This window comes from Eufriesea mexicana, unplaced genomic scaffold (genome assembly GCF_001483705.2).
Source record: "Eufriesea mexicana isolate 0111107269 unplaced genomic scaffold, ASM148370v2 scaffold58, whole genome shotgun sequence".
Taxonomy (NCBI): domain Eukaryota; kingdom Metazoa; phylum Arthropoda; class Insecta; order Hymenoptera; family Apidae; genus Eufriesea; species Eufriesea mexicana.
The window spans coordinates 716,823-743,745 of NW_016908222.1; the positions used below are offsets into that span (position 1 = coordinate 716,823).

Sequence of the window (26,923 nt, forward strand, 5' to 3'; positions counted from 1 at the left end):
CTTCAAATAATTTTGTTAGACCTAGAAGAAAAAGTATGTTACCAGAAAAATTGTCACTACATAATGATACAAATATTTCTGTCTTCATATGTAATTATGTGTTTGATGTGTTGCCATTGGTCTTGACTTAATTTTAAGGGATTAAGTTCAAATTGCTCAAACAGAAATAAGTGTTGTTTAGGTCAAAGAAAACAATAAAATTCTTATACAATGTAATGTCCTTATATGTCCTAAATACATTGATCATCATTTATAAGTGTTGATACAATTTGCAATAAAGTATACTCTTTCCAGATATCAACAAATCTTATGTGTCCATCCCAAGACTGCCAGTATGCATCACAAAAATTATTTATTTACCTTCTTGTTCATTTTTATTAGATCATGACTGTGAATCTTGAGAAATATGTTTCATGCATTATTTTGTGAAAACAAAAAATATTTTAAATCTTGTATCTGTAAACCTACTCAGCACCAGACACAGGCATACAACAACTTGAACGATGAGGAGATTGTTGTTTAGAAAGATCAACAGTATCTTCTACTAATGGTCTTTCTAATCTAGCTTCAAGTTGTGCCCAAGCAGCAACAGCTGCACCAAATGCTGCTTCAACATTAGTTGCATCCTTTGCAGATGTTTCTACTAATGGAGGATCTCCATTTTTTGCACACCAAGCTTGAGCTTCTTCTGTTGAAACTTGCTTCTCAGAATCTGGAACATCCACCTATAAAAATTATTTTTATGAACGTTATCAACATCACTTTTGCTTTATTCATGGGTATTTCTACTTACTTTATTTCCAACAATTATAAATGGGAAAGTTGATCCTTCTTGAACATCGGCGTAATAAAGGAATTCAGATCTCCAAAGTGCTAAATTTTTAAAACTTGTTATATCATCCACAGCATAAGTTAAAAGGCAAATATCAGAGCCTCTATAAAATGGAGTTCTTAAAGTCTTGAATCTTTCTTGTCCAGCTGTATCCCATATTTGTAATGTATATGCTTCTCCATTAATTTCAATATCTTTATTTAAAAATTCTACACCAATAGTATGAAAACTATGTTCATCAAAATGATTTGATACAAATCTATTCATAAGACAAGATTTGCCAACACCACCATCACCAAGAATCACCACTTTTAAGAGTGTAGATCTTTGGGAATTACGATTTTGTAGATTACCACCTCTAAGTGCACCTACTATAGCTGAATTGTTTGCTGACATCTTTTAATTTTTATCTTTTTAGAATAATAAAGAAATTATATGTTCAAAAATATGATATATATTTATATTCTTCACATATCACTATTTTCGATGACAAATAATTAAATTCTTCCTTCGCTAAACATCGAACGTATTAGAGATCCCTCGTCAATATAGGAATCAGCTGATTCTGATACTAAATAAGTCAATCCACTTTTCTTATATTAGATACATTTTAAGCCAACAATATATGCTCACATAGGATTTGTAACTTTATATAATTCGTACAGTAAACAATTGTATTATTTAAAACACTTTAATATTGCAATTTTTGTTTTATGATAAAGCATAACCTTTTCATTTTATAGCAGGATTTTAACGTCAATTTAAATAGAATTCATACTATTTCGACGAATGAAATTATAATTTTCAATTTCACAGAAGCCATGTACTTTATCTTCTTTGATTTTAACTTAATTATTCGAGTGAAGTTGCAATACCTTGAGAAGATGCCCTTTGGTATTGAATCATAGCCATCACTAAGAAAAATTGCAATTTTCTCAAACAAATATATATCGTATGTTCACTCCAAAACATTTGACAATGATAGGGATCACGAACGATCTTTTAACGTTTTCGAACAACTAAAATATATCACTGGTCCTGAACATTTTTGTTGGGCGCAAAGTATTTGACACTTTGCAGACGACAAAAGAAACGCCCATGTTGGATGTTAAACATACAGGACGAATATGGCTACCAGAAATTATAAATAATGTTAATCCTTTTTGTATTAGAGAACACCATACCATATGCACCCATCAGCAATAATTTATGTAAGAACTAATAATGAATAAAATTATATGTGATTTATTATAATTTATTCGAAATATTAATATTCATATATGTATATATATATATATATATATATAGTATGCATACAAAGTTGCGCATATGTAAGAATTATATATAAAATCATACATATATCTGTACATGTGTATATAATTTTAATTTTATTAATATATACATATATGTATGATAATTAAAATATTTTTGAACTATAAACTATAATATTACAATTACACAATTTTCTAATATATTTAAATACAAACTAAACTAACAAAAATTGTTTTAACAATTGCAATTCAATGCAATAAATGATAATATAATTTCATAATTCGTTTCATTGATATTGACCTGTGTTATTAAAATAAAAAGAACAGGATTGCTGCAATCTATTATTGTAATATTACTATACGTAATTGTCTACTTTTGTGCAATTACCCAGCTATCTCTATGTAATTTGAATTGCATTTACCATACAACCAGAAGGTGGTGCTACAGTGTTTCAAAGATTCTTTTTTGCACACTTAGATGTCGTATCGGAATGACAATATGAGGTTGTGTTTTAGTCGAAGTTGGGTTAATAATCACAGTGTTAAAAGGGACTAAAAAAACATTACCGTAAAAATGATTACTTTCATATTTCTTAAATAATTTTCGTAATCAAATTCAACATCGAAGATTTTTTAAATTAAGAAAGATTCGAAATTGTAAGTACACGTATATTGCTTTTTTGTAATATTAAAATTAATATTACAATTACAATAAATAATTAGAACACGTGTATTTTTTATTTATTTAATGTAACAAACATTTTAGGTAATATATATTGTAGAAAATGGCAAATCCTCCGTCAAATGTTGGTCAATCCTATTTTTGGGGTTCGGGAGTTTCTCAACCACAAAATATGGGATATTACTCCGTACCACCTCCGAATTTTCCACCTCCAAATTTTAGACAGCCACCACCATCTTACAATATGCCTGTGTCTACGTTACCTGAAAATAAAACTGGAAATTTTGTCCCATCATATCATTCCATGGGAACATGTTACCAAAATGAAGTATCAAATTCTTATCATGATGTTTCTTACCAAAACCAAACAGAACTACAATGCAACAATCAGAATTATGGGTTATCAAATTATTCTCAATCAGTAACTGGAAATTTTAACACAAATTGGGATGACAGAAACATGTATCATAATAATGATAATACAGAGTGGAAATCTAATAATTATTCATCTGATTGGAGTAAATCACAAAGTAACAAAGATTCTTGGTATGAAACAAACAAAATGCAAGAAGATGATAGAAAATCTATGTATACAAAATATAATAACTCTCCAAAGAATAGAAGATTTGAATGGAGATACAGAGATAAAGAACCCTCTAATAGTCATTCAGTTAGCAAAAAACGTTCTAGAAGTCCTGACAGTAGATCAAGGGAAAGTAGATCAAATAGATCACCATATAGATCAAGACATGATTCTCAAAGAGATAGATATTCAAAGTATCTTAAAAATAGATCGACTTCTAGAGAACGTTTGCACTCTGAAGAAGACTCTGATAGAAGGTCACTGTACAGAAGGAATAATTCACATACATCACGCTCCCAGAGATCGTATACAAGTTACAGAAGTAGGAAGAGGTCAAGGTCTCAGGAATCTTATTCATCTAGAAATACTAGTCCAAACAACAATCTTCCCATTACCAGGGATCGAACTGAAAGAGAGTTACTTTTAGAAAAATATAGGTACTATACATATTTTAAAATAATGTAAATTACATATGTATATATGATTGTAATTTCTTTATTTTATACTTTTAGGCAAGATTATTGTGCAACAAGCAAAGATATGGAAAGAAAAATGGATGAATTGTCTGCAATGGGACCAGAAGGTATCATGGAAAATGCAAGAAAAGTATGGACACGTACTGCACCAGCAGATTTGTATTATTCTAGAGATGACAATAATCCAAAAATAATGGAGGGAACAATGAAATTACACGAGTTATGTGAATTATTCAAGAAAGTATTATTAAATAGAGCTGCAGCTGCAAGAGCTTTGCAGGTACACTTCCTTTACAGTAATATAATAGAAAATTTCTATACATTTCAAAAGATCTGTCATTTTTTACTATGTAGTCTCCTTATGAACCACCTCCAAGAAAAACTAGAGCTCGTTTATGTAGACACAAGTCTGAAGCTTGTAGTAGCTCTTCTGATAGTGATAGTTCAATGGATGAAGATGATAGAACAATGGAGGAATTAATGGCAAAGAAACAACATCCACAAAGATTACACCCTGAAATGTGGTTTAATGATCCTGGAGAAGTAAGTATTTTCTTCTTAGATATATAGTAATGCTGTATAAACAATATTGAAAAAATTCTCAATATTACAGATGAATGATGGACCATTATGTAGGTGTAGTGCAAAATCAAGGAGATCTGGTATTAGGCACGGAATTTATGCTGGAGAGGGTGCCATAAACAAATGTGATTTAAATTCGAATAATGCTGATAAATTATATCATTATCGAATAACAATTAGTCCGCCAACAAACTTTCTTACTAAAACACCGACAATTATTAAGCACGACGAACATGAATTTATATTTGAAGGATTTTCTATGCTTTCACATTTTCCTCTTGTGAAATTGCCAACTTGTAAAGTAATCAGATTCAATATCGAATATACAATTCTTTACATAGATGAAAAGTTACCGGAAAATTTTATTATTCGAGAATTAGATTTTTTTCGTAAGTTTTGTTTCGCTATATCCAAGTTTATTGTTTCATGTATTTTATACCTATAAAAAAATGTTATTTTCAGAAACTTATTTATTTAAGGAAATATTAGAACTTATAGACTTTGATTTACATGCCGCGCAAAATAAATCTGGCTGCGGACAATTTCATTTTATGCCAAGATTTGTACGTGATTTAGCTGACAATGGACAGGAAATATTGTCCATGAATGAGGTTTTAAATTATTTAATAAAAAGTAGTAAATTGTTAATAGATCCAGATGATCTACCTAGGTTGGTGGAAATGCCGCAATGTAGGTGGCAAAATTTTGCCGACGAGGTAAAGGGTATGATTGTTACATATCCTGGAAAAAAACCATGCAGTGTTCGTGTAGATCAATTGGATAGAAATCAAACTGATCAACCGCCTGGGATAATTGTATATCCCGAAATTGTACATTTCGGAATTAGGCCACCGCAACTTAGTTATGCAGGAAACGCAGAGTAAGTATCTTTTACCGTAAAATTATTTCTCCGATAAAAACACAATATCTGTATTATTTTAATTTATTTCAGTTACCAAAAAGCATGGAGAGATTATGTAAAATTTCGTCACTTATTAGCTAACATGCCAAAACCATCATTCGAAGATAAAAGAAAATTAGAAGCAAAAGAGAATAAACTTCAGGAATTAAGAACTCAAAGCAAAATGAAACGTGATGTTACCGTGGATGTTAGTTCTGAAGGCTTTTATAGAACTGGAATAATGTGTGATATAGTACAACATGCTATGTTAATACCAGTACTTGTTTGTCACTTAAGATTTCATAAATCCTTAGATAATTTAGAGCGTACATTAGGCTATGAATTTAAAAATAGATATCTTCTTCAATTAGCGCTAACACATCCTAGTTACCGTGAAAATTTTGGAACAAATCCAGATCACGCAAGAAATTCATTAACTAATTGTGGAATAAGGCAACCTGAATATGGTGATCGTCGAATACATTATATGAATACCCGGAAACGCGGTATTAATACATTAATTAATATAATGTCAAGATTTGGTGCGAGAACCGAAACAGAATCTTCGATAGCACATAATGAAAGATTGGAATTCTTAGGAGATGCTGTAGTTGAGTTTCTTACATCAATTCATTTATTTCATATGTTTCCTGATTTGGAAGAAGGTGGTTTAGCTACTTACAGGGCAGCAATTGTTCAAAATCAACACCTCGCTGTATTAGCGAAAAAGTTAAATTTAGAAGAATATATGCTGTATGCACACGGGAGTGATCTTTGCCATGATTTAGAATTGCGTCATGCAATGGCAAATTGTTTTGAAGCGTTAATGGGTTCATTATTTCTTGATGGAGGTATTGAGGTTGCCGATAGAGTTTTTGGTGAAACACTATTTAAAGATGAACAAGATCTTGCCAAAGTTTGGGTAAATTATCCAAAACATCCATTGCAAGAACAAGAACCAACAGGTGACAGGCAATGGATACCAAGTTTTGAGTTATTACAAGTAAGTAAATGTATGGAGTATTTTGTATTCTATGCATTGATAATATATTCTATCCTATTTCTAGAAATTAACGAAATTTGAAGAATCTATTGGTATAGAGTTTACTCATATTCGTCTCTTGGCCAGAGCATTTACCGACCGTAGTATAGGATACACCAATTTAACATTAGGTTCTAATCAACGTTTAGAATTTTTAGGAGATACTGTATTACAGCTTATAGTTTCTGAATATTTGTACAAATATTTTCCAGAACACCATGAAGGACATTTATCTGTAAGTAGCATTGTAATCTTATTTACAGAAAATAGCATTTTAATCCCATCCATATTTTGCAGTTATTACGAAGTTCCCTTGTAAATAATAAAACTCAAGCTGTTGTTTGTGATGATTTGGGGATGACTCAGTATGCACTTTATGGCAATCCAAAAGCTGAATTGAAAACGAAGGATAGAGCAGATTTATTGGAAGCATTTTTGGGAGCTCTTTATGTTGATAAGGGCTTGGAATATTGCCGTGTTTTTTGTGATGTGTGTTTTTTCCCACGTTTACAGGATTTCATTATGAATCAAGATTGGAATGATCCAAAAAGTAAATTGCAACAATGTTGTTTAACGCTAAGAACGATGGATGGTGGAGAACCTGATATTCCTGTATACAAGTAAGTTTAAATTATATAGGTTTAAGCGTTTTTAATATGTTGCTATAAAGAAATTGATCAAATTTTTTCTTCAGAGTGATTGAATGTAAAGGACCAACAAATACAAGAGTTTATACCGTTGCTGTATACTTCCAAGGAAAACGATTAGCGAAAGCGTCAGGTCATAGTATTCAAGAAGCAGAAATGAATTCAGCAAAAGAAGCTTTAGAAAAATCTCAAGGTATCAAATTTAATGTTTAAAATACTATTCGAAAATATAATTTTTACTTTATTTTATTTATTTTTTTACAGACTTATTCCCACAATTGGATCATCAAAAACGTGTAATAGCAAAAAGTATGAAAATGCAACAGTGGCCAAATAAACTTAAAACAAGAGGAAGATCTATGAAACCTATAGATAAGCATGACGATTCTGATTCCAGTCAACGGTCTAAAAGAAGCCTTAGCGAAGCGTAACTAATAATAAAAATTAATTTGAACAATTAGAGTTTTAAATCTTATTTTTTATTAAATGTATAATTGATACTGTAATAATGAGTATAATAAGTCTTTACCTATTATAGTGAAATAAATGGTATTATAATATAACATGTAATAAATATATTTATTATATTTTACATAATTGTTCAGTAGTAAGCATTTCTATAGGGGCATATTTAGGTTTTACCAATGCAGGACTTTTTGGATCCAATATATTTTCATTCTGATCTATGACATGTTTACACATTTCCATATTCCTTATAATTTCTTCTAAAGTCCAATATTTCTGCAGTAATGCATGCTTTATGTGAAATAAACCATCTTGTATACAAAGTATTTGCATACAAGTAGCAGTAGTACGAAGTTGCATTCCTAGGTCATGAATTATGGCTTTCAGATAATTATCATATTCATTTGTGCAAACAATTTCTGTAAAATTATAAAGTTAAAATACAGAATATCATTTTTTACTAATCCCTTTATTGGTTCAAGAACGTATTTTGTGAAATAAATTTACCTAATGTAAATTCTGGAGGTGAAAAGTGTATGCATTTAATTGTATATATGATGGGAATATTTGAATTTGTTGGTCTAATTGGGCCTTGAACTGCTAATTCGTATGCAGCTTGACTTTGAATATCTACACCACAGTGTCTGTAAACATATAAAAATACAATAATGTTATATCATATGTGGTTGCTTCTATGTTAATTTCAACATACTCAAACATTTTCCTTTGATGAGAAGATTGCATTGAACTACATAATTTGTCGATATGACCACGTCTTACATGTGCATATGTAGACTTTTCTACAATTTTTCCATTATGAAAATAATTATCTGTTGCTTGTCCTAATAATCCTTTTACTTTATAAAACCTTATACTCTTGGATTCTCGTAATTTATGTATAATTGGAATACCCTTATTAATTCCACAAACTATAACACCAGATACATCTGAATACAAAATTTTTGTAACTGCTAATTTAAAATCATTTGGCTGGTAACGAGGTCCTACTACTAAGGGGTAATCTGCCAAACTAGTTTGAACAGAAACTTTCATATTTTTATTTGTTTCTCCATCTATAGTTACATATTTTTTTGGTGGACGCACATGCATGTTATTCAGATCTAGAAGTAGCAAATTCTATGATTATATTACATCAATAAAGAAGATTATTATTTATTACAAATAAATTATAACCTTCACATAAGTTATTGATTATTGTTTGTCTCACATGATGGAACCATATTTCAACAGGTTTATAAACAATAAATATACCATTTAATGCCTTGTATACCTGTCTTGCGTTAGTTACATATTTATATGGTACGTTTGCTGACATAGTAAATGTTTTACGGTTATAAAAACGTTTAATTCTTATAAAATGTTAAGCTCCTATGTACATTAATATATAAATACTAAATCACACTTATCAATTTTAACTATGTTTGCTTCATGTTATTAACGTATATTGAAAGTATAAACAAATTATTGTATAATACATTATACCGTAGACGATAGGACACAGTATCGTGTGGTGTACGACAAAGAATACACGTGGACGGTGGCGTCCTGATATATGAATACGCATGCGTCGAATAGAAAGCCGTGGAGGGGTAATTTTCCCACTACTACTCTTATTCTCGAAAGGTCGTCGTAAAAGTTCTTGCTTGGCATCACTGGTTGTGAGTTTGAAGAATTTTGAAATTGAAGCGTTCAATACCCAGCGTATTATTTTTAACGGTATTTATTAAAAATTACATAATATTTGTTTTTATATACCTTGATGTAATTCAAAAGCAACCAATTTTTTGCTTTAAAATATTTTTTTAACACATTTATACTAACAGAATGTCAATATTAACACATTGTACGCCGGTTAGGTTTTAGCTATTACAGTGGATAAATATCTGAAAGAAGGTGTATTAAATGCATTTTACATTTTTACAAAATTGCGTATATTTCAAGAAAATGTACTGTATTTCTACTGAATTCTAAAATAAAGGCTAAGTAAAAATGAAACTGCAATAAGTACCTAAATGTGTATGTACAGTAACAGTAGAATCAAGCGATATCACGGGACCGGCGTCCAATGTGTCAAATTAACTTCGTGATAGGTTATGTTGCATATAATATTTGTATTTTTTAGCGGTACTTTCAAAAAATAAACGGCTTTCCACGATGTCGGAATTATTGGATAAAATACCTGATGTGCTTATCGATGAACATGGAATATTTAAATACATCTTGATCAAGCTTGACGACGATGCTAATAATGCCTTTAAAATCGTCATGAGGGGTGGTATGAGATTTAATCGCCATGGTAAGTAGTTATTGCAAAATATTTATCCGTTTTAAATGTTATATTTTTGCACTGAGACAATATTTGCGTTTAAAATATTATTATATGAAATAAATTAACAAAATTTTTTTTTTTGTAAAAAAGTGGAAAAAATTATTAGGTATATGAATATCTTACACAAAAAGTTTATTTGATTGTAAATTATTTAGGAGGTTGATAACATTAGGCTAAATTTCACATATATTCTTGTACAGTCATATTCACATAATTTACTATTTACATTAATAATCATATACATAATCCCTACAGATTTACATATACACTTACTAACAAAAGTGAAGAAACAAATTTAAGAAGCAAAGTTAAGAAACATTTCTGCTTTGTTAGTAAAACCTTCCTAATAACTTCCTAATTGATATTTAATATAATTCCACAAATGTCCAATTGGGTTCAAGTCTGCAGATTGATTTGGCTACTCGATTACATCCATATTTTGCCTCACCAGAAATATTTTAATTAATTATGATGAATGTTTTTGGCCGTTATTGTGTTGAAATCTTCAAAATGGCATCTTCTGGTTAGCAAATGGCAACATATGATTCATTAAAATGTCTCAGTACACAAATCTACTCATAGCTTCTTCTATCAGTATTAATAGACCAGGATCATCATGTGAAAAACACCCTCGCAATATCACATTAACACTACCGAATTTCACTGTTGGCTTTAGGTATTAATGTTAAATCTCTTTCAAAAATCAAAGAAATTCAATTTCTTTTTATCGCTCCACAGAATTTTTGATCATTCAATATAGTAGCCCAATTAATGTGTTCTTCGGTAAAGTTAAGCTAAGCCTTCTGATTCTTTTTTAAAACTAATGGTTTCTTACATACTTTAAATGAAGAAAGATTGTTTCCGTTTAAACGACGACTAATCGTCCTATTATTAATATTTTCAAGAGTTAATCAATTTTTAATTTCTGAAGTAATGTAAAATGGGTTGCATTTCAAGCCTTACAATTCGATGATCTAGTTTGTTGTTAGTCCTATATCATTTTAACAGTTCCATATTGTTTATATCGTTTTATAATCTTCGTAATAGCACGATTCGTATAAACTGCTTTTGCAATGTTGATTTTCCTCTAATCATTTTTAACACTGGAATTACTAATCCAGTCAAAATGACTGATTTCGGAATTTTCCTTTTCGCAATTATTTAAAACATATACCTGAATTTCAAAAAATTAGCATTGTCTCATATCGAGATAGAACTGTAATTAATATATTTACTTATCATTATCGTGTCATTAACACGGAGAGTGCAAATCCTTCGGGTCACCGACTTAGTTGAAACTTTGCAGGTTTGTAGATTTCGATTTTTCAAGAATATGTATCATTATAGGGGTAAGTGCTCAATAATTTTTTAGATATTTATGATTAAAGTTTTATTACTTCCGTAACCACAAATTTATTTCCAATGGTTTTCAAATGGCGTTGGGGCCCAATAGCGACACCCAAAAATTCCTATAATGCAGGTCCGGGGTTCGATTCCCCGTCTCTATAGTTGATTTTTTTCTTCAATCTATTTTTTATTTTTTATTCATTTTTCACCTATGAAAACACTGTAAATAAACAATTGTAAATCAAATTTATTAATAAAAAAATTTATTTTTTACGATTTCTTATGCTACTATATATTTGTTATAAAATAATAATACAATGCAACGAAAACAGTTTTTTATAAAAGAGATTTTAGAAGATTTGTATGATATAACAAAAGCGGTCGAGGACTTTCGAAAATATTTTGTAACAAATATATACTAGCATAAGAAATTGTAAAAAATAAATTCTTTTATTCAGAAATTTGATTTACAATGTTTTCATAGGCGAAAAATTAATACAAAATAAAAAATTAATTGAAGAAAAAAATTCATCTAGAAACGGGAGGGAATCGAACCCCAGATTTGCACCTTAGGAATTTTCGGGTATCACTGTTAGAACACAACATCAATTGGAAACCATTGGAAATAAATTTGTAATTAAAGAAGTAATAAAACTTTAAAACTTTAATCGTAAATATCTCAAAAATTGTTGAGTAGTTGTCCCTATAATGATATATATATATTGTTGAACTGCATGATGAAATCTACAAACCTGCAAAGTGTCAACTAAATCAGTGATCCGAAGGACTTGCACTCTCCTTGTAAGATTACTCCTTGTAAGATAATAGTAATTATCTATGTCCGCTATGTTTAGATACTCATTAAAAACCGGTAATTCTAGTATTAAACATTTTAATTATTAATTGCTTTTCCTTTTCACTCGAGTAGCATTTCCTCGCCATATTTAATGAATTTTATGTTACGAAGCACACTCGTCGATGTCAAAGAGGACATTAACCCTTTCGGTACGGAGGCTCTGGCCGCGGTTATACATTCGTGGTACGAGGAAGTTTTCCACAAGAGTGGTGGCACTGGAAGCTACGAAAACGGGTTTTGCGGTATTCATAGAAATCTCGAGCGTGATTGACACCAAACTTTTCATTCGGACCGCGACAGTCATTGGTGACGTTTCGTGGATGCCGCCAGTAGGCGGCGGTAGTACCTAGAGAACGTTTCGTAGATGCCGCCAATAGGCGGCGGTAGTACCCAGAAAATGTTTCATGGCCGCCACCATTGGGCGGCAGTAGTACCAAGAGGGTTAACCTTTCTCGAAAATTTTTGTGTGCATTCTACACACGTACAATTTTGTTGACATTAACTGAAGAATTCTTCACGTTTCTTAACTTCTGTCACGCAATTTTTGTTTTCTTTCTTTCACACAGTATTCTTAATTGACTTATATGTTACCTCTTCGTGCTATTTTTATTTTTAATCCATATACTTCGGAAGATAATTAATATACAAAAATTTGCGAGTAATTACTTTGTTTTTCAACTCTTGTCGGTAAGTGTATATGCACGTGTCTGTACATGTACAATAAAATCCACGAATTAGGCATTGGTTATTATAAAACATGCCATTGGATTAACTTATTCTACCAAGGTACAATGGGTTCTTTATCATTTGACCAATTACATAGAACATTTATTTCACGATGAATAAAAGACAAGCCCCACAATACGAGACATTTGCTGTTTAAAAAAAATAGATTTCAGATATTCGATTTCCCGTCGATTAATTCTTATGATTGATTCTATCGAGTGCATAGGTGAATAGATTTTACGTGTTTTTTAACCACTCGCGGTGCAAAGAAATTCACGGTTGCGCGTGCCAGAACAGTCGAGTGCAAATCACTTTGGGACACGTTCAGGCAACGTTGGGAGGGGGGTCCAGAAGAGAATATAAAGACGCATCAACTGATGACGAAGTGCAAGCAGAAAGTGTGCCTCGGTAAAGAATTTCATTAACAATTGACGTGCCATGCACGTCATTTTTCTTTCCGCAACAATCGCTTGACAACGTGTGTGACACGTCGCTGGTGTTCCGGTAACAGAAGCATTTCGACGTGCGTGGCACGTGTTTCCACCGCAAGTGGTTAATAATCGCGTTATTTCGTAATTTCTCCGTTTGCGCATAATCAAAAGGGCAGTACGATTTTTATTTGTAAGAATAACGCGGGTAGGAACTGCACAAATCGTAGTGTACTCTCAATCGCGAAAATCGTCTCTGATTTTACCAAAGCTACGGCGGGGCATCCTCGGCGATCGGAAAATATTACACCCCATTCGTCACGTGTCATTGATATCACGCAGGTGTAAAGCTATTACGAATACCCCTGCCGCGAAATACACGTTGCCAGTGAAAGAGGACAAAACGATACGTAAATCTAGAAATTTAATAACGAGTCGCGATGTCCGCAAGACACGATCCGTCAAAACTTACATCGATCCTCGCGCCGATCTATACATCGAGATGCGATTCACCGAGACGAACGTGGACACACACCGTGGCCAATTATTACCCACCGTCTCATCTTTTCGCGTTACTAAGAAGCTCTTCTAAAACAACACCAAGCTCTCTGTATATTGAAGCCTAATTTACAGTTTCTGTGATTCGAAGTTTTCACGTTCTTTGCCGCGCTGTTGTTCCTCGTGGATGATCGCGAGGATGCATCGGTGGTTTGCACCTGCCCTCAGGTACTGTCGCTCTCCTCGTAGTGCTCTATCAGCTCCATGTCCGCGTCCCTGGACTCCTTCAGTTTCTCCTTGATCGGTTCCAACTTGCTTCCCTTGTACTTGTGCCCGTTGTCTTCGTGCCTCTCGAGATTCTCCGCCACCTCTTCGCTCGTTTTCCCGCAGATTTTTGCTTCCCTGATCGGTGACGGGAAGCCTACTAGTTCTGGGTCCGTGTTGCTGTGCATTAACGTGAACGGCAGCTTTAGGGACACTTCTCCTCCCATGGTCGAGATTAGCAGCTTCACCTGCGAATAAAAGCAAAGGAAAAGATAAACGAAAGCGAACGAATTTGACTTAAAATTTCTACACCCTCACGAGTCGTGAGCAGAGGAAGACACTGTAGAGACATGGGTGGTGGTTAACACTAGGTTTACGGACGCTATCTGTATACCTATTTCTATGGACACCTGTCAAATTGACAGATAAAGGAAACCACGTGCCTTTTTTTTAATGATTACTTTAATTTAAAAAATTAACAATCTTAATATAAGTTAACTAAATCTGTTACCATCGTATAATTGGAGCAACCCTTTCGTCAAATTGACGGGTTCCGTAAATCTAGCGTTAAATAATACTATTTATTAGTAATAAAATAATAATACAATATGTGGCTACGATTAAGCCTACGAACATGGATATATCAACTACAACTGCAACTTAACAACACAATTACAACTCGACTGTTTCAACTAAAATACAACTCTCTTCCAATCACTCTGGCCAAGAACTCTTCCTAAAAACTCTACTCTGCGTTGCATGAGAGAAGTCATCTGAGAAACTTGTAGGACCGAATCCCCACCAGCCTAACCACTCTAACATCATGGCAGAAGTAAAGTAAAAAGCTTCCCTTATTGATAGAACTGATCCCTTCCTATTAGTCCGGTCATAGAACACCATGTGACAAAGAAAGCAAACAAAGCAACGAGACAAAGTGAGACAGACGCAAGAAATAGATGCAAGAGCGTAGACTCATCCCAAAGCGTAGTAGTGCTTCCAATTCATTGCAAGTTAACTCTGAGATAACGTTTCTTTCGCGGATATCTTACGCCTATGTTAACGAATCACGTTACCGAACTTGGAGATAGTAGTTTTAGGAGTGTCATAGAAGAGTGGGTATAACTGACAAGAGTACAGGCGAAGCAATACCCCTCTTGCCCCGCAAACGAACGAGATGACTTCTCTCATGCAACGCATAGTACACAAGCACTCTTCCTAAAGACTATCCCAGAACTGTCCGCTTCATGCATCCTTATTTAACCCATTGCAATTGATTTCCGAGGCTATAAGACCGGTTGCAGACCGTGTGTGCAATCATAACAACGAGCCCTTATCTGTTATTCTGAGTAGTCGCTCCTGGGGACCGTGTTCGAAAAGAATCGCCGTCTCGAATGGGTTAAAACCATATCCTCTATCCTCTTTCATACCTATGCTCTCTTTCACAATCACGCTTTTCCTTACAGCCTTGCCCTCAGCGGGTCACGTAGCCCAAACACTTGGACGTATTCCTAGAGACACTCTTCACTTGCAGCCGATACATCCATGAACATCCCGATCCTAGTGCACGGTCATTCATCCTTTCGCACGCATCCCAGATAATACTCTGGAGCCAAACCCAAGCTTATTATCCTGCGATACCACAATACGTTGTATCTTGAGAAGGATCTTGGTGTGAAAAATTTTCGTTCGCAAGGACGATTTACCTTGACGTAATACGAAACGTATATCGCGAAAACGTTCCTATCCTCTGGACCGTTTCCAGGGCAGATAACGGTGGAGGCCAACGTTGCCCCCGCCTTCGAGTAGCTATCCTCCAGAGCGATCCAATTTTTGGTCGAGCCTTTGATAGGTCTAAGCGTATAGCTTTTCTTCAGCGACGCGCCAGGTCCTAGCGGACAGCCTTCCTGCGAGGACAGCAAGGCTACCACGTTCTTGAATTTCCCGTTGCTGAACATACACACGTCCACGTGTTGCACGATGAACACCTGAAACGATCGGAAACCTTCTTTTCTCCTGGGAACGTTCAGAATTTTCTTTATCCTGCGATGTTTATAGGCGAATAACGAATTTTAAGAGCATTTGCCAGTGTCTCTGAGATTAATGCACGGGGTGTGCGTAGTTGGACTCGAATCTTATGACAGAGGAGCAAAGGATCGCGATATCGAGCTTTGAGGGATAATCCGTGCCCCGTTTTATTTCCCTCTTTTTCGTATTATTTCGTATTTTCGCATTTTTCGTGTTCTCGATGTGTTTTAAAATAAACGGGAGTTTAATTAGGCTATTAAAGCAACGGAAAGGCTAGTATTCTCCGGTGGAAGAACAAACGCGATTACAAACGGATTTTACGCCTGGCGTAATTCCAGGCATGGCTACCGTGTGTCAGTCTGTTTGTCACAAACTGCCGGCACAAAGTTAACGCAGTGCTGTTCGAAACTCGTACACTAGTCACCACGGCATCGAACCGGACCGTTCTCGTTTTCAAACAATGTTCGCCACACTCGCTAATGAACTATGGTGCAAAGGTAATTGACACGGACGCGGTAGCTTTATGCGCTAGGAGTCTGCTCCTGTTGTCCCAGGAAATTCGCTAGCCACCCTTCGTTTCATCTACCTTCCAACTCTTGTACGTCTTACACGAGGAACAGCTCCCCGTTCTTTCAAATTACGTTTCTTGCCTTTTCCCTAGCTTCCCTTTACATGTAATTCCGAAAATCGCGCGAACAACCGTGGCCGTAAATTTATTCATCCCCGCGAAAAGGGGAAAATGATGAACTCGCAGCGGTTTTCGCACAAAACCGACAGCGTTTATTTTATTATGAACCCCTGTGAATTTTTTCCCTCGGTTTCTCGTCATGGTTCTCCTTCCCGAATGCGTTCCCCGACTAGATTGCATCTGCATGCTCCGCGAATGAAATTTTGCCCGGATTAATATTCGCCGAGCTGTAAATACTGCCGTGCGCGATCTATAAATGTTTCACGTGGTTCAGTTTAAGCACGAGTAATGAAAGCGATTATGCCGCTTTCTATGAGCTTTCGAATTATGCGCAGAATTTCCCGTTGCCTAAAAAGTTCCTGCTTCAACGTCGATTCCGGCATTTTTAGCGAATCCGATTCCGAATATTTGCGAAAATTTCTGCGTACGGGGTGAATTTGCATCGCGAGGCAGTGGGCGCAGTAGAACGGGTGGGTATATGGTCAGACGCGGCAGATCTGTGCATCCCATTTCCAACTTTCGTTTCGCGGTAAACGTAAATTAATTATCATGGTAAAATTTTCACGCTACATAAGGAAAGTACCAAAGACTAAGGGTTATGCACCAATTACCGCGCTCATTTGAACAACCCTGAATTAAAAATTTGCGAATTCTATTTTTTACTCGGCATAGATAAGTAAATATTTATAATTCGAGTTCCAGGCGATTATTTTCCTGCTGTGTAAATTGTGGTAATTTTTTGATTTGACAATTTAGGGGAAAGGGATCAGTATCTTCGATTAAAAATAGTTGGGTATTATGTAACTCGTGGGATACCGTTTCTTCATCCCTTCCCCAAGGCAAAGTATACAAGATGCAAACGATCAACGTTTTTCATTTTTCTTTTATTGTTATTATTTTTTTTTCTTTTTGATAATTGGATTGAATGAATTAAAAAGTTAATTATCATGATAAAATTTTCACGCTACATCGGGAGAGTACAAAAGACTAAGGGTTATACATCGATTACCGCGCTTATTTGAACAACCCTGAATTAAAAATTTGCGAATTCTATTTTTTACTCGGCATAGATAAGTAAATATTTATAATTCGAGTTGCAGGCGATTATTTTTCTGCTGTGTAAATTGTTGTAATTTTTTGATTTGACAATTTAGGGGAAAGGGATCATTATCTTTCATTAAATAGTCAGGTATTATATAATTCGTGGGATACTGTTTCTTCATCCCTTCCCCAAGGCAAAGTACACAAGATGCAGATGTTTTTCAACGTTTTTCAACGTTTTTCTTTTATTATTATTATTTTTTTTTTTTTTTTGATAATTGGATTGAATGAATTAACGAGTAATGAATTAATAATCGTCCACCCGTTGTAGCAATTCCATCCTACGTGAAATTTTAATCATCGACAAGTTTACCGTGACCTTATTAAAAGCAGCTAGTTTCACGAGAATGAATGGCACACGTGGGATGGGAGCGATTAATTTATTAAACACGACCGCGGATTAAGCCGTTTGTAATTGTAATTTAACCAGTTATCGAAACGAAGGAACGTTACTCGCGGCATGGATAAATCGCAAATTGCTTCTCGAATCAGGCATTCAGCCTCTCGTTAGCATTTCAATGTTCCCGGTTGCGATGCCGGAGTTCATATATTATACAGTCAGTTTACGAGAAGGATGTGCCTTACCTTGATCCTCCTCACAGTTTTGCTGCTGTTGTTATTGACGTTCACGTGTACCGTGATTGAATCCCCATGAGCGTAGATCGCCCTGTCTAATCGAGCTTCTAAACCCACGCGACCGTCGCTCAATAAGAACGGTTTCTCCACTGCAGCGTGCGGCGCCGCGTTCTCTGTAACAGGCAGTCAAACGGGGGTCCCAAACCGTCGCGATCCACCCTTATGCAGCGACTAACCGTGCACGATCGTCAAAGCCAACCGAAGACACTTTGAGATCCTTTAAGCTATCCGGCCAGAAATAAAAAGCTTACCTTCGTCCTCTGTGACCTCGTTCTCCATGAAAGAGACTCTGGTCTTGCAGGTCTGGCTTCTGGAGCCAGCGGAAGGACTCGTTGACACTGGCACGCTGTACATGCTGGTGGCTGGCAACGGTGGCTTAGTCGTTCGCTGGATTACACGGATACCCATCCTGACCATCGTTTTTCGATGAAGCTTCTCGTCCGAGCGATCCGCTAAATTTCACGTCCACAGATTCGATCAGTGCTCATTTAGGCTACACTTTCACGAGGAATAGTCGGTGGTACGATCTTTTAGCGTGATAGAGATCAGAAGCAGTCGTTCAGTCGCGTTGAAGACTTGGTTCAACTAGAATTTTCGTTTATCGCGAGAGGGGATTATAATTAACACTTTGACTACTGTGGACGCCTATGGGCGCTTAGAAATTTTGCGTTTGTGACACGAAGGGCGCCTATAGGCGCTTGGAAATTTTGCGTTTGTGACACGGAGGACGTCCATAAGCGCTTAGAAATTTTGCGCCTGTGACACGGAGGGCGTCTATAAGCGTTTGGAAGTTTTGCGTTTGTGACACGGAGGACGTCCATAAGCGCTTAGAAATTTTGCGTCTGTGACACGGAGGGCGTCTATAAGCGTTTGGAAATTTTGCGTTTGTGACACGCGGGGTGTCCATAAGCACTTAGAAATTTTGCGTTTGTGACACGGAGGGCTCCCATAAGCGTTTGGAAATTTTGCATTTGTGACACGAAGGGCTCCTATAGACGCTTAGAAGTTTAGCGTTTGTGACACGAAGGGCGCCTATAGGCGCTTGGAAATTTTACGTTTGTGACAAGTAGTGTGCCTATAGCCGCTTAGAAATTTTGCGTTTGTGACACGGAGGGCTCCCATAAGCGTTTGGAAATTTTGCGTTTGTGACAAGTAGAGTGCCTATAGCCTCTTAGAAATTTTGCGTTTGTGACACGAAGGGCGTCTATAGACGATTAGAAATTTTGCGTTTGTGACACGGAGGGCGCCTAAGGGCGGTTAGAAATTTTGTTTGTGACACGAAGGGCGTCTATAGACGATTAGAAATTTTGCGTTTGTGACACGGAGGGCACCTAAGGGTGGATAGAAATTTTGTTTGTGACACGAAGGGCGCCTATAGGCGCTTGGAAATTTTGCGTTTGTGACACGGACGGCTCCCATAAGCGTTTGGAAATTTTGCATTTGTGACACGAAGGGCTCCTATAGACGCTTAGAAGTTTTGCGTTTGTGACACGAAGGGCGCCTATAGGCGCTTGGAAATTTTGCGTTTGTGACACGGAGGGCACCTAAGGGTGGTTAAAAATTTTGTTTGTGACACGAAGAGCGCCTATAGGTGTTTGGAAATCTTGCGTTTGTGACACAGAGGGCGCTTGTTTCCACAAAAATGACGCACATCTTAACTGAATTTCTGCCGTATGGTACGGCCGCTGCGTATCAAAATCTGCCGTAGTCAAGGGGTTAATGCAGGATATTTTTATGGTTCGAAAGTGAGCGAATGGGAACACTTGGGTCTTCTTTCTAGACGAGGGATAATAATCAGGCCTCGGGTTCAGGTCGAACTTTCAGGGTAACATACAGAGTGCATGTGGAAGGACAAGTTGAGCGTATGGACGAGACTGTTAAGTTTGAATAAGGGTGCAAGGGCAATCTTGAAGACAGTCTTGTAGAGACAGTTCTGATAGAGAGTCTTTAGCAAAGTTTGTGAGAGAGTCTTAGGCGGATTTTGGTATGCATAGTCGGAGTACGTGAGTACTTCGAAGTCGGTTGCGTAATCATAAATCAATTATTAGCCTAATCTTTTAGTTCATGCCTTACTCCTAGTCTCATTTAGCTCGTAATAAATATAAATATATATATATTAGAATAAAATAACATCTCTTATTCTTTATATTTGCCAAAAGCAGTATCCGTACGTGAATTGCAATTTTATTTTTCTTTACTAAAATTCGAGGAATTAATAATTTATAAATAAATCGTTCGGTATCGATATAATGGTAGAACGGAGCGAAATAAAATTGATGAGATGTGAACATGCGGGTAGTAATTTCTTGAATATACGTAGAGGGATAATACGTCACGTGGACATAATGTGTTCCTCGAGAAACTTTATGGCGTCCCCAAGCAATTACCATAAGAGGAAATGAAATACGAAATCAAGGATTTGTCTCTAGGTTTCCGGGTCAATTTCGATAATCGATGTCGAAATTTGCTCGATAAACAGAGAGAGATCATTTCTCCCTCTCTTTGTATATATTTCTCTATTCCATGAACTCGAATGTTTTCGTTCGATAAATTCCTCGTCGTGACGCAAAACGATTGCTTCGCGCGTTTAAAAGGTCTTCCACTCGTGCCGGGTTTTATTTTTAAAACGGACGAATTTAAATGTAAAACGAGCGTGATCCATCGTTCGTTCCGATCTGTTTGGCCATGAAGATTCAGTGTTTGCACGATCGTATCGCGATTTTCTGCTCCGTCGACTAAACGGGCATCTGCTTGATTTACTCACCGACATATGCTCTGACGTCGTAGCTGGTGCCTATCGGGGCGCCATTGTACTCCTTCGCAGGCACCAATTGCACCGACGGGGGTGCCAACGGTGTAATTTCCATGGTAAACGCGTGAGCGTTTGGCCCCAGTCTCTTCACAAGTGCCTCCTGAAACAGAAGATGGAACTGTCCTCACCTTCTTGTCGTGTCTCGGACGAATTGGATCTCCCTAATGCGCGATATGTCTCGATCGTTCTATTCAAGGACAATGGGGGGTGGCGAAAATGAGGGGAGGATGAAATTATTCCAACTCAGCTCGATAACCCAGGTCGACGGGAAGACCAAGAAACGCTGACATTTTGCTGGGAGATAATTAGAATCTCTGAGTTTAATATGTCACGAAGGAAATAAGGAGTTTAGGGCTAAAAGGACCATCGACGACGGTGACCTTTCAGAATATTGTCTCTTAACTTCCGAAGAAGCATTAGCGCCAATTGGAGCGCATAATTGAAATAAATAAAATCGTGGCGAGGAAATATTGATATCGCGTGAATCATGGAACGACAGATGGTCGCAATCGGATAAGCCAATTTCCGGGGGCGGGGGGGGCTCGAAATCGCCACATAGGCTTAATAATTTTACACCTATCGCTCTGGCTAGGGATTCAGAGATCGTTTCGTTCTCATTTCGCGAGATTCGATGGCTTACGCGATGCGATATGGTTGATCGCTTCATTACGCGATGACGGATTAATCCCTAGAAATTTGTGCTGCTTCGTCGATCGATAAAGGATTTACGGACGAATTACCGACGTACATTGCGCCGATCTTCGCCGGATATTAATTAACAGACATTTCGAGATTCGACGTCGATATGCTGCGCGCTTCCGGATCGAATCGCGTAATTTCTCGCATAAGAAACGATCATCCCACGAACGTTCAATTTCCTCGTGTCACGAGAATTTTTCGCGTTATTCGGGCTTACTCGACCCGGAAGATCGTCACCGATGTCTTGCTTCGGTCGATTCGATTGAACGAATGTAACAAGATGACGATGCAGCACAAAATCCGACGTTTCGCTGAAGCTTGTCGCGGACCAGACGCATTTTATGAATAATTCTACGCGAAACTTTAACAAGGGCAAAGGTTGCTCGATGCTTATCACGAGTAAGTGTCAAACACCGTTGCGTAATCGTTTCCGCGTACAAAATTGTTCCGCCGCGTAAAAGTTTAAGCGGGTTGCGCTCGCTGGCCGCCAGCGGCGCTAGTTTGTTAGCCAGAGAATGGTTAGTTACGGCCGCGACATTGCTCCGATGACACGTTCGTTCAGCGCACAAAGACAAAGACCAGCAAGCTGCGAAATCGACATCCCCAACGGAGGGGGGATGAACTCTCGTCTCTCTTAAGAATATCAATTACCTCCACCCACGTGAAATTTCTTCCCGAGGCTTTGTTCTTCCTCGTTTCCAGCCACTTCTCGAGACCTCTCGCGCTGTCGATGTTCTTCAAAGGAATATCCAGCTGCGCTCCTCATAGCTGCGTCCTAACTCGCGTACACTTTCCAATCAGATTTCTCCTCGATTTCTCCCCGCTCTCTTTTTTTCTTCCCTCTCCTCTCTCTCCCGTCGTTTTTCCTCGGCGAGTTCTTTTTCTTTTTTACCTATTCGCCGGGAAGCTGCCTCGCGTTCCGTATGCATGATTGATGAGCTACGTAGCGCCTTTCAGCTCAATCGCATTGCCCCCTTTGAAACCCGTCGGCCGTGGAATCGCAACATTTGTAGTCCACCGTGAAACCGCATTATCTCGGCATTTTGAGTGCATCCGTGTTGCGCCTCATTCACCGAGAGTAATCTTCCGACGATAATATCGTCGCACTACCCCTTGCAAACGCGATCAAGATTTTCACTACACCCACTTACGTTCGAACTGACGTTTCCGAGATCTCGTATCCGGATCTCGGATCGCGCGATGTTATCAGTGTCTTTGTTGCGCTATATTCATCGCGCTACATCGAGAAGCCTTCGCGGCTCGGCACGTATTTTTTCGTTTATGGCACACGTACCTTCCCGTTTGTATCATCACGGAGGGTGTCGCGGAGTTCTCATTCGAGGCAAGAGGGTGTACGGTCGTATCCAGTTCCCAAACTGCGCCATAATTTTTCGTTTCACTCCCAGGGCTCTCTCCCAGCCAACGACTGCGCCATTTTTTCCACGTCCTTCGTCTTCATTTCGCAAAAGTGAGCACACGGTACATCTTCCATTGCCACCGTCTCGCTTTCTCTTTTATTCGTCTACAGTGATTTTCCGCGGAAACGGATATCCAGAAGACACTTTCGATCCCATTAGCCGAAGAAAGTCGCTAATTTCACGTTGGATCAACCAAGTGTCTCGCGTAATTGGTTACCGAGATGATTAATTCCCGTCCACGTAGAGGGTACCTCGTTAGTCGCGAGGATGTAATTCCTTCTTCACCGAAATTCCGCATTCTCTCGTTATCGATCTTCGCCATTCGCGAATCCCACTTTTCGCCTTCTATTTCGGAAGAAGACGCTATCGACCGACGTCTGTCGAAGTGATCCGCGGAAATTCACCACTATCCGAGTATTAAAAGGTTTACGGGGATTGAAAGGTCCGGTAGAGGTTGACTCGAAACGTTTCCGTGGTTTAACCTGTTGGTTATTTCTGGACCAGTTGGCCAAGGTGGGTTCGCAGCTAGAAGGCCAGGACCTGTTAGCGGAGAAAGTCTCTTTCTCTCTCTGTCTCACTAGGATCTTCGAGCGATCCGAACTCGGCTGATCTCTAATTTCCACGAGTATTTCTCGCGACGAGGTATCGGTTACCCTTTATTCGACTTTCGAGAGGTGATTCGGAAAGTTCTTCGGCCGGAATCAAATTATGATTGATCACCGACCCTAAAAGGGTGTCTAGTCATAATGACTTTCCATTTGTGCTCGTCCCCGATACCGTATCGCTGGTTTTGCCGTCCGAGAAAAAGCCTTTGCCATTGCTGGCGGTAATCGAACGTGTGACGTTTCCAATTTTCCTGGAAAATTCCATCCTCGAGTAATTAATTCCCTAATTGATTTTCTTGCCGAACGAGCGACCAAAGCCTTCCTGAATTTTTCAAGCTCTCCCTCATATTGCTAAGCGTCCTGTCCCCTTTCGCCATCGAATCACCGTTCTCATTGTAACGCTGCTCGCGTTCGATTAAGACGAAAGGAAATAATAAATAAAAGTAGAAAAACGTAGAAATTAACGCGAGATGAATAAATTTCCGTGAAACGGAATAATAATAACAACAATGGCCGAAACCGTGACGAAAAATAGATCTTCGGTCAGACGAATCGAGCGAACCGCAAATTCTATCGGACTTCTGCGAGTTAATTAATGACCTTTATCGTGTCCGCGACCCCGATTATCGTTCATTCACACAGCGAGTATATCGTGGCCTGTCCTCGATGTTGAACATCAATTCGACCGATCCACATTCGTCTCGGCGTTGCCCTCTTCCTTGCCATAAATCGTGATTATTACAGAGTGTAGCAGTAATTTTTTCGCAAGCTTCACGGTGGTAATTTTCGCCCGTCCAGGTGATAATAAACATTTATACACGGCACGTAACACGTAACGTTCGTGGAACTCGAGGGTAGCGAAAATAAAAATCCTCCCCTAAACTGTTACCAGGCGGACGCGCGTTCCCTTAGCCGGAGAAAAATGGCGGATAATTGAAGCGCGTTTGCCGAGTGATTTAAATGTAAACGAGATTCGAGGAATCCGATTCGACCGTTTCCTTTTTCCATACGTCTGAACGAAGATCCCGAGGCGTCCTTCGAGAGAAGAGCGAACGATGATTTTCTCCCCGAACCGGGGATGTTATTCGAGTCCTCCGCGTCTCTTTAGCCGAGGACCAAGAAGGAAAATATTTAGATTGCTACGACAATTACCGCGGTGTATTCTTGGAAAAAGAGCGAGGTTTCGCGCGAGCGAGCAAACCAATAAGCTCGTGGGACAAATTCGCTTCTTAAAGACCTGGTACTTTTCAATTTCGCGTTCTCCGTTCGCCCCCGCCGCGCTGAAAGGCGTCGCGCGACCAGAAGCCTCGCGTGTAAAGCTCGTGTATACCTTCAAAGGATATTTCTCGATAGAAAGAAACCTTTTCAGACGTGTCTCCCTTCTCTGCGCTTCATTTTCGCTGGCTACTCTTCCATAGGACTCCATAAACGGAGAAACCACGTACGAGGTTTCCGGGAGTCACGGACGTCTTCCGGTTCACTTCTCGGAGGTGGTTCGCAGCAAACGGAAGCCTTTGCTAACCAGCGAAACCTGCTTCCCCCACCAATTTGCGTTCGCTCGATGAAAAGTCTACTGTTTCTCCCTTCAGTGTTGTTTCGCCGACCGGTTCCCGGCGTTTTATAGTAGATCGAGCACAATGGCAACTGTTAACTAGAAGTTGCTGCAACTTTTGCTTTGCACGGAGAGCGTTAACGGAGCTTTGCGAAAAACACGCTCGACACCGAGAGCTGTCGGGAAGGAAGTTTCTTGGTCGCAAGTTTGCCTGCTTGCTGTGGCCTTTTCCTCCGATACGTTCCTATTTTCGGGGGATCAGGAACGATCAGAGGTGGAAACGAAGAGTTTCAGCGATCTTTGCATTCCCCGGTACCAGAGTTCTATTTGGACACCCAAGAACTTTCTAATCGTGAAATTTCTAGTCGCTGATAAAAATTCGATCCAACGCGGTGTAAGCAGTCGAATTTTCAAAGTTTCCTCTTGTCCTCGTATAAAATATTTAGTACGTACGTTGTGGTTGAATCGCGGTAGCATCGGGGTAAACGTGGCAAATTGCTATCGATCGTGGTTAAAAGTTTCCAAGAACTTACTCGGTGAATTAATTTAGCGACATTTTTTCTTTCGTGTCCGCTTGTGGAATAAATTCGTTGACCAAGATGTCCTCCGGGAGGCGGCTCGACCATTTGCCAAGGTATATTCTCAACGCTGTGAAGTTTCTCTCGTTTACATCCCTAGCTCAGGATAATTTTATCCGGTCCCCGAAGGCCGAGAATGGAAGCTCAGCAAATATGCATGTGTTTGCTGCACTTAATTGTGTATTCTAGATCCCTTCTTGCTTTCCTTCACCTGTACCTTTCTGGTCTCGCGCTAACCTTTCGGTCCGTAGAATTTTCATCGAGAAATTCGAGTATCTCGAATGCCAGTCCTCTGGCAGACCTATAGACTGTGCGTTGCAGAGGACTCGCGGTACGAATGCAGGTGCAATCGATCATATTTCCAAATGCGTAACCCTACCTGAGCTAGGTGGTAAGTAATGGTAAAAAGCAGAGCGAATACATCTTGCTTGTTAACTATGATGGAACGTGCGAGAAGGAAAATTAGACGAGTCTGTTTCGTCCGAATCTTCTTATCGACCGTATGAAGAATTCAGGCGAAGGCTTACGTCGTTCTAAGAACGTAAACTATTTTTGAAGGTTTAAATATAATTTAATTTCAATATTTCTACAGCAATTTACAATATGTCTTAGCGATGTGCGTTCTACCGTGGTGTCGTTTGTGTTGTTTCGATGTTTTTTACTGTCTGTCTTCTTGGTGTCGTGTATTTTTATATGTTCGTCTGTTGCTGTCATTGGCTGTCGAGATGTCTAAGTGGTGGGTGTGTTTTTTCTCCTATTGGCGGCGTGTTCGTTGGAGGGATGTGCGGGAGGCTCGGAACTGGTAGGTGGAAGTGGAAGTTTAAACAAATTGTTAATTTGTTTAGGTTTGGGAAATTTT

At 38.0% G+C, this 26,923-nt stretch overlaps 4 protein-coding genes across 4 annotated transcripts in view; 1 reads left to right on the forward strand and 3 right to left on the reverse strand.

Annotated features, from left to right (window-relative positions):
• Nucleotides 1-115: 115 nt before the first annotated feature.
• On the reverse strand, nt 116-1,228 carry Rab9 (RAS oncogene family member Rab9). The gene is made up of 3 exons (XM_017909424.1): nt 794-1,228; nt 469-725; nt 116-396 (listed from the first exon to the last, which is right to left on the reverse strand). Exons 1-3 carry the CDS (start codon nt 1,226-1,228, stop codon nt 378-380), a joined length of 711 nt encoding a protein of 236 aa, XP_017764913.1. The 3' UTR covers nt 116-377.
• A 1,361-nt stretch (nt 1,229-2,589) lies between these two features.
• drosha (ribonuclease 3 drosha) lies at nt 2,590-7,447 on the forward strand. The gene is made up of 11 exons (XM_017909314.1): nt 2,590-2,760; nt 2,870-3,805; nt 3,881-4,124; nt 4,199-4,387; nt 4,458-4,815; nt 4,889-5,306; nt 5,379-6,330; nt 6,395-6,604; nt 6,667-6,989; nt 7,064-7,209; nt 7,281-7,447. Exons 2-11 carry the CDS (start codon nt 2,889-2,891, stop codon nt 7,445-7,447), a joined length of 3,924 nt encoding a protein of 1,307 aa, XP_017764803.1. The 5' UTR covers nt 2,590-2,760; nt 2,870-2,888.
• A 151-nt stretch (nt 7,448-7,598) lies between these two features.
• Nucleotides 7,599-8,935, reverse strand: LOC108554121 (probable tRNA pseudouridine synthase 2). Its single transcript, XM_017909290.1, has 4 exons — nt 8,676-8,935; nt 8,194-8,602; nt 7,989-8,125; nt 7,599-7,900 (listed from the first exon to the last, which is right to left on the reverse strand). Exons 1-4 carry the CDS (start codon nt 8,815-8,817, stop codon nt 7,599-7,601), a joined length of 990 nt encoding a protein of 329 aa, XP_017764779.1. The 5' UTR covers nt 8,818-8,935.
• A 4,922-nt stretch (nt 8,936-13,857) lies between these two features.
• The window catches only part of LOC108554256 (arrestin homolog), a 32,343-nt gene continuing 19,277 nt past the window's right edge, over nt 13,858-26,923 (reverse strand). Inside the window, exons 6-10 of the mRNA XM_017909465.1 lie at nt 21,165-21,312; nt 18,652-18,852; nt 18,350-18,513; nt 15,654-15,935; nt 13,858-14,198 (exon numbers count right to left, since the gene is read on the reverse strand). Of these exons, the coding sequence (XP_017764954.1) occupies nt 13,911-14,198; nt 15,654-15,935; nt 18,350-18,513; nt 18,652-18,852; nt 21,165-21,312 (1,083 nt within the window). The 3' untranslated portion in view covers nt 13,858-13,910. The remainder of the gene's footprint in view (nt 14,199-15,653; nt 15,936-18,349; nt 18,514-18,651; nt 18,853-21,164; nt 21,313-26,923) is intronic.

What these genes read in the sequence shown, in the direction of transcription:
- Rab9 (XM_017909424.1), bottom strand. Translation starts at nt 1,228, where the DNA reads ATGTCAGCAAACAATTCAGCTATAGTAGGTGCACTTAGAGGTGGTAAT. An exon ending in TTATAATTGTTGGAAATAAA is followed by an intron (nt 726 to 793) that starts GTAAGTAGAAAT and finishes TAATTTTTATAG; the next exon opens with GTGGATGTTCCAGATTCTGA.
- drosha (XM_017909314.1), top strand. Translation starts at nt 2,889, where the DNA reads ATGGCAAATCCTCCGTCAAATGTTGGTCAATCCTATTTTTGGGGTTCG. An exon ending in CAGCTGCAAGAGCTTTGCAG is followed by an intron (nt 4,125 to 4,198) that starts GTACACTTCCTT and finishes TTTACTATGTAG; the next exon opens with TCTCCTTATGAACCACCTCC. An exon ending in CAAGTTTTGAGTTATTACAA is followed by an intron (nt 6,331 to 6,394) that starts GTAAGTAAATGT and finishes TCCTATTTCTAG; the next exon opens with AAATTAACGAAATTTGAAGA.
- LOC108554121 (XM_017909290.1), bottom strand. Translation starts at nt 8,817, where the DNA reads ATGTCAGCAAACGTACCATATAAATATGTAACTAACGCAAGACAGGTA. An exon ending in AATCAATAACTTATGTGAAG is followed by an intron (nt 8,603 to 8,675) that starts GTTATAATTTAT and finishes TGCTACTTCTAG; the next exon opens with ATCTGAATAACATGCATGTG. An exon ending in ACCTCCAGAATTTACATTAG is followed by an intron (nt 7,901 to 7,988) that starts GTAAATTTATTT and finishes ATAATTTTACAG; the next exon opens with AAATTGTTTGCACAAATGAA.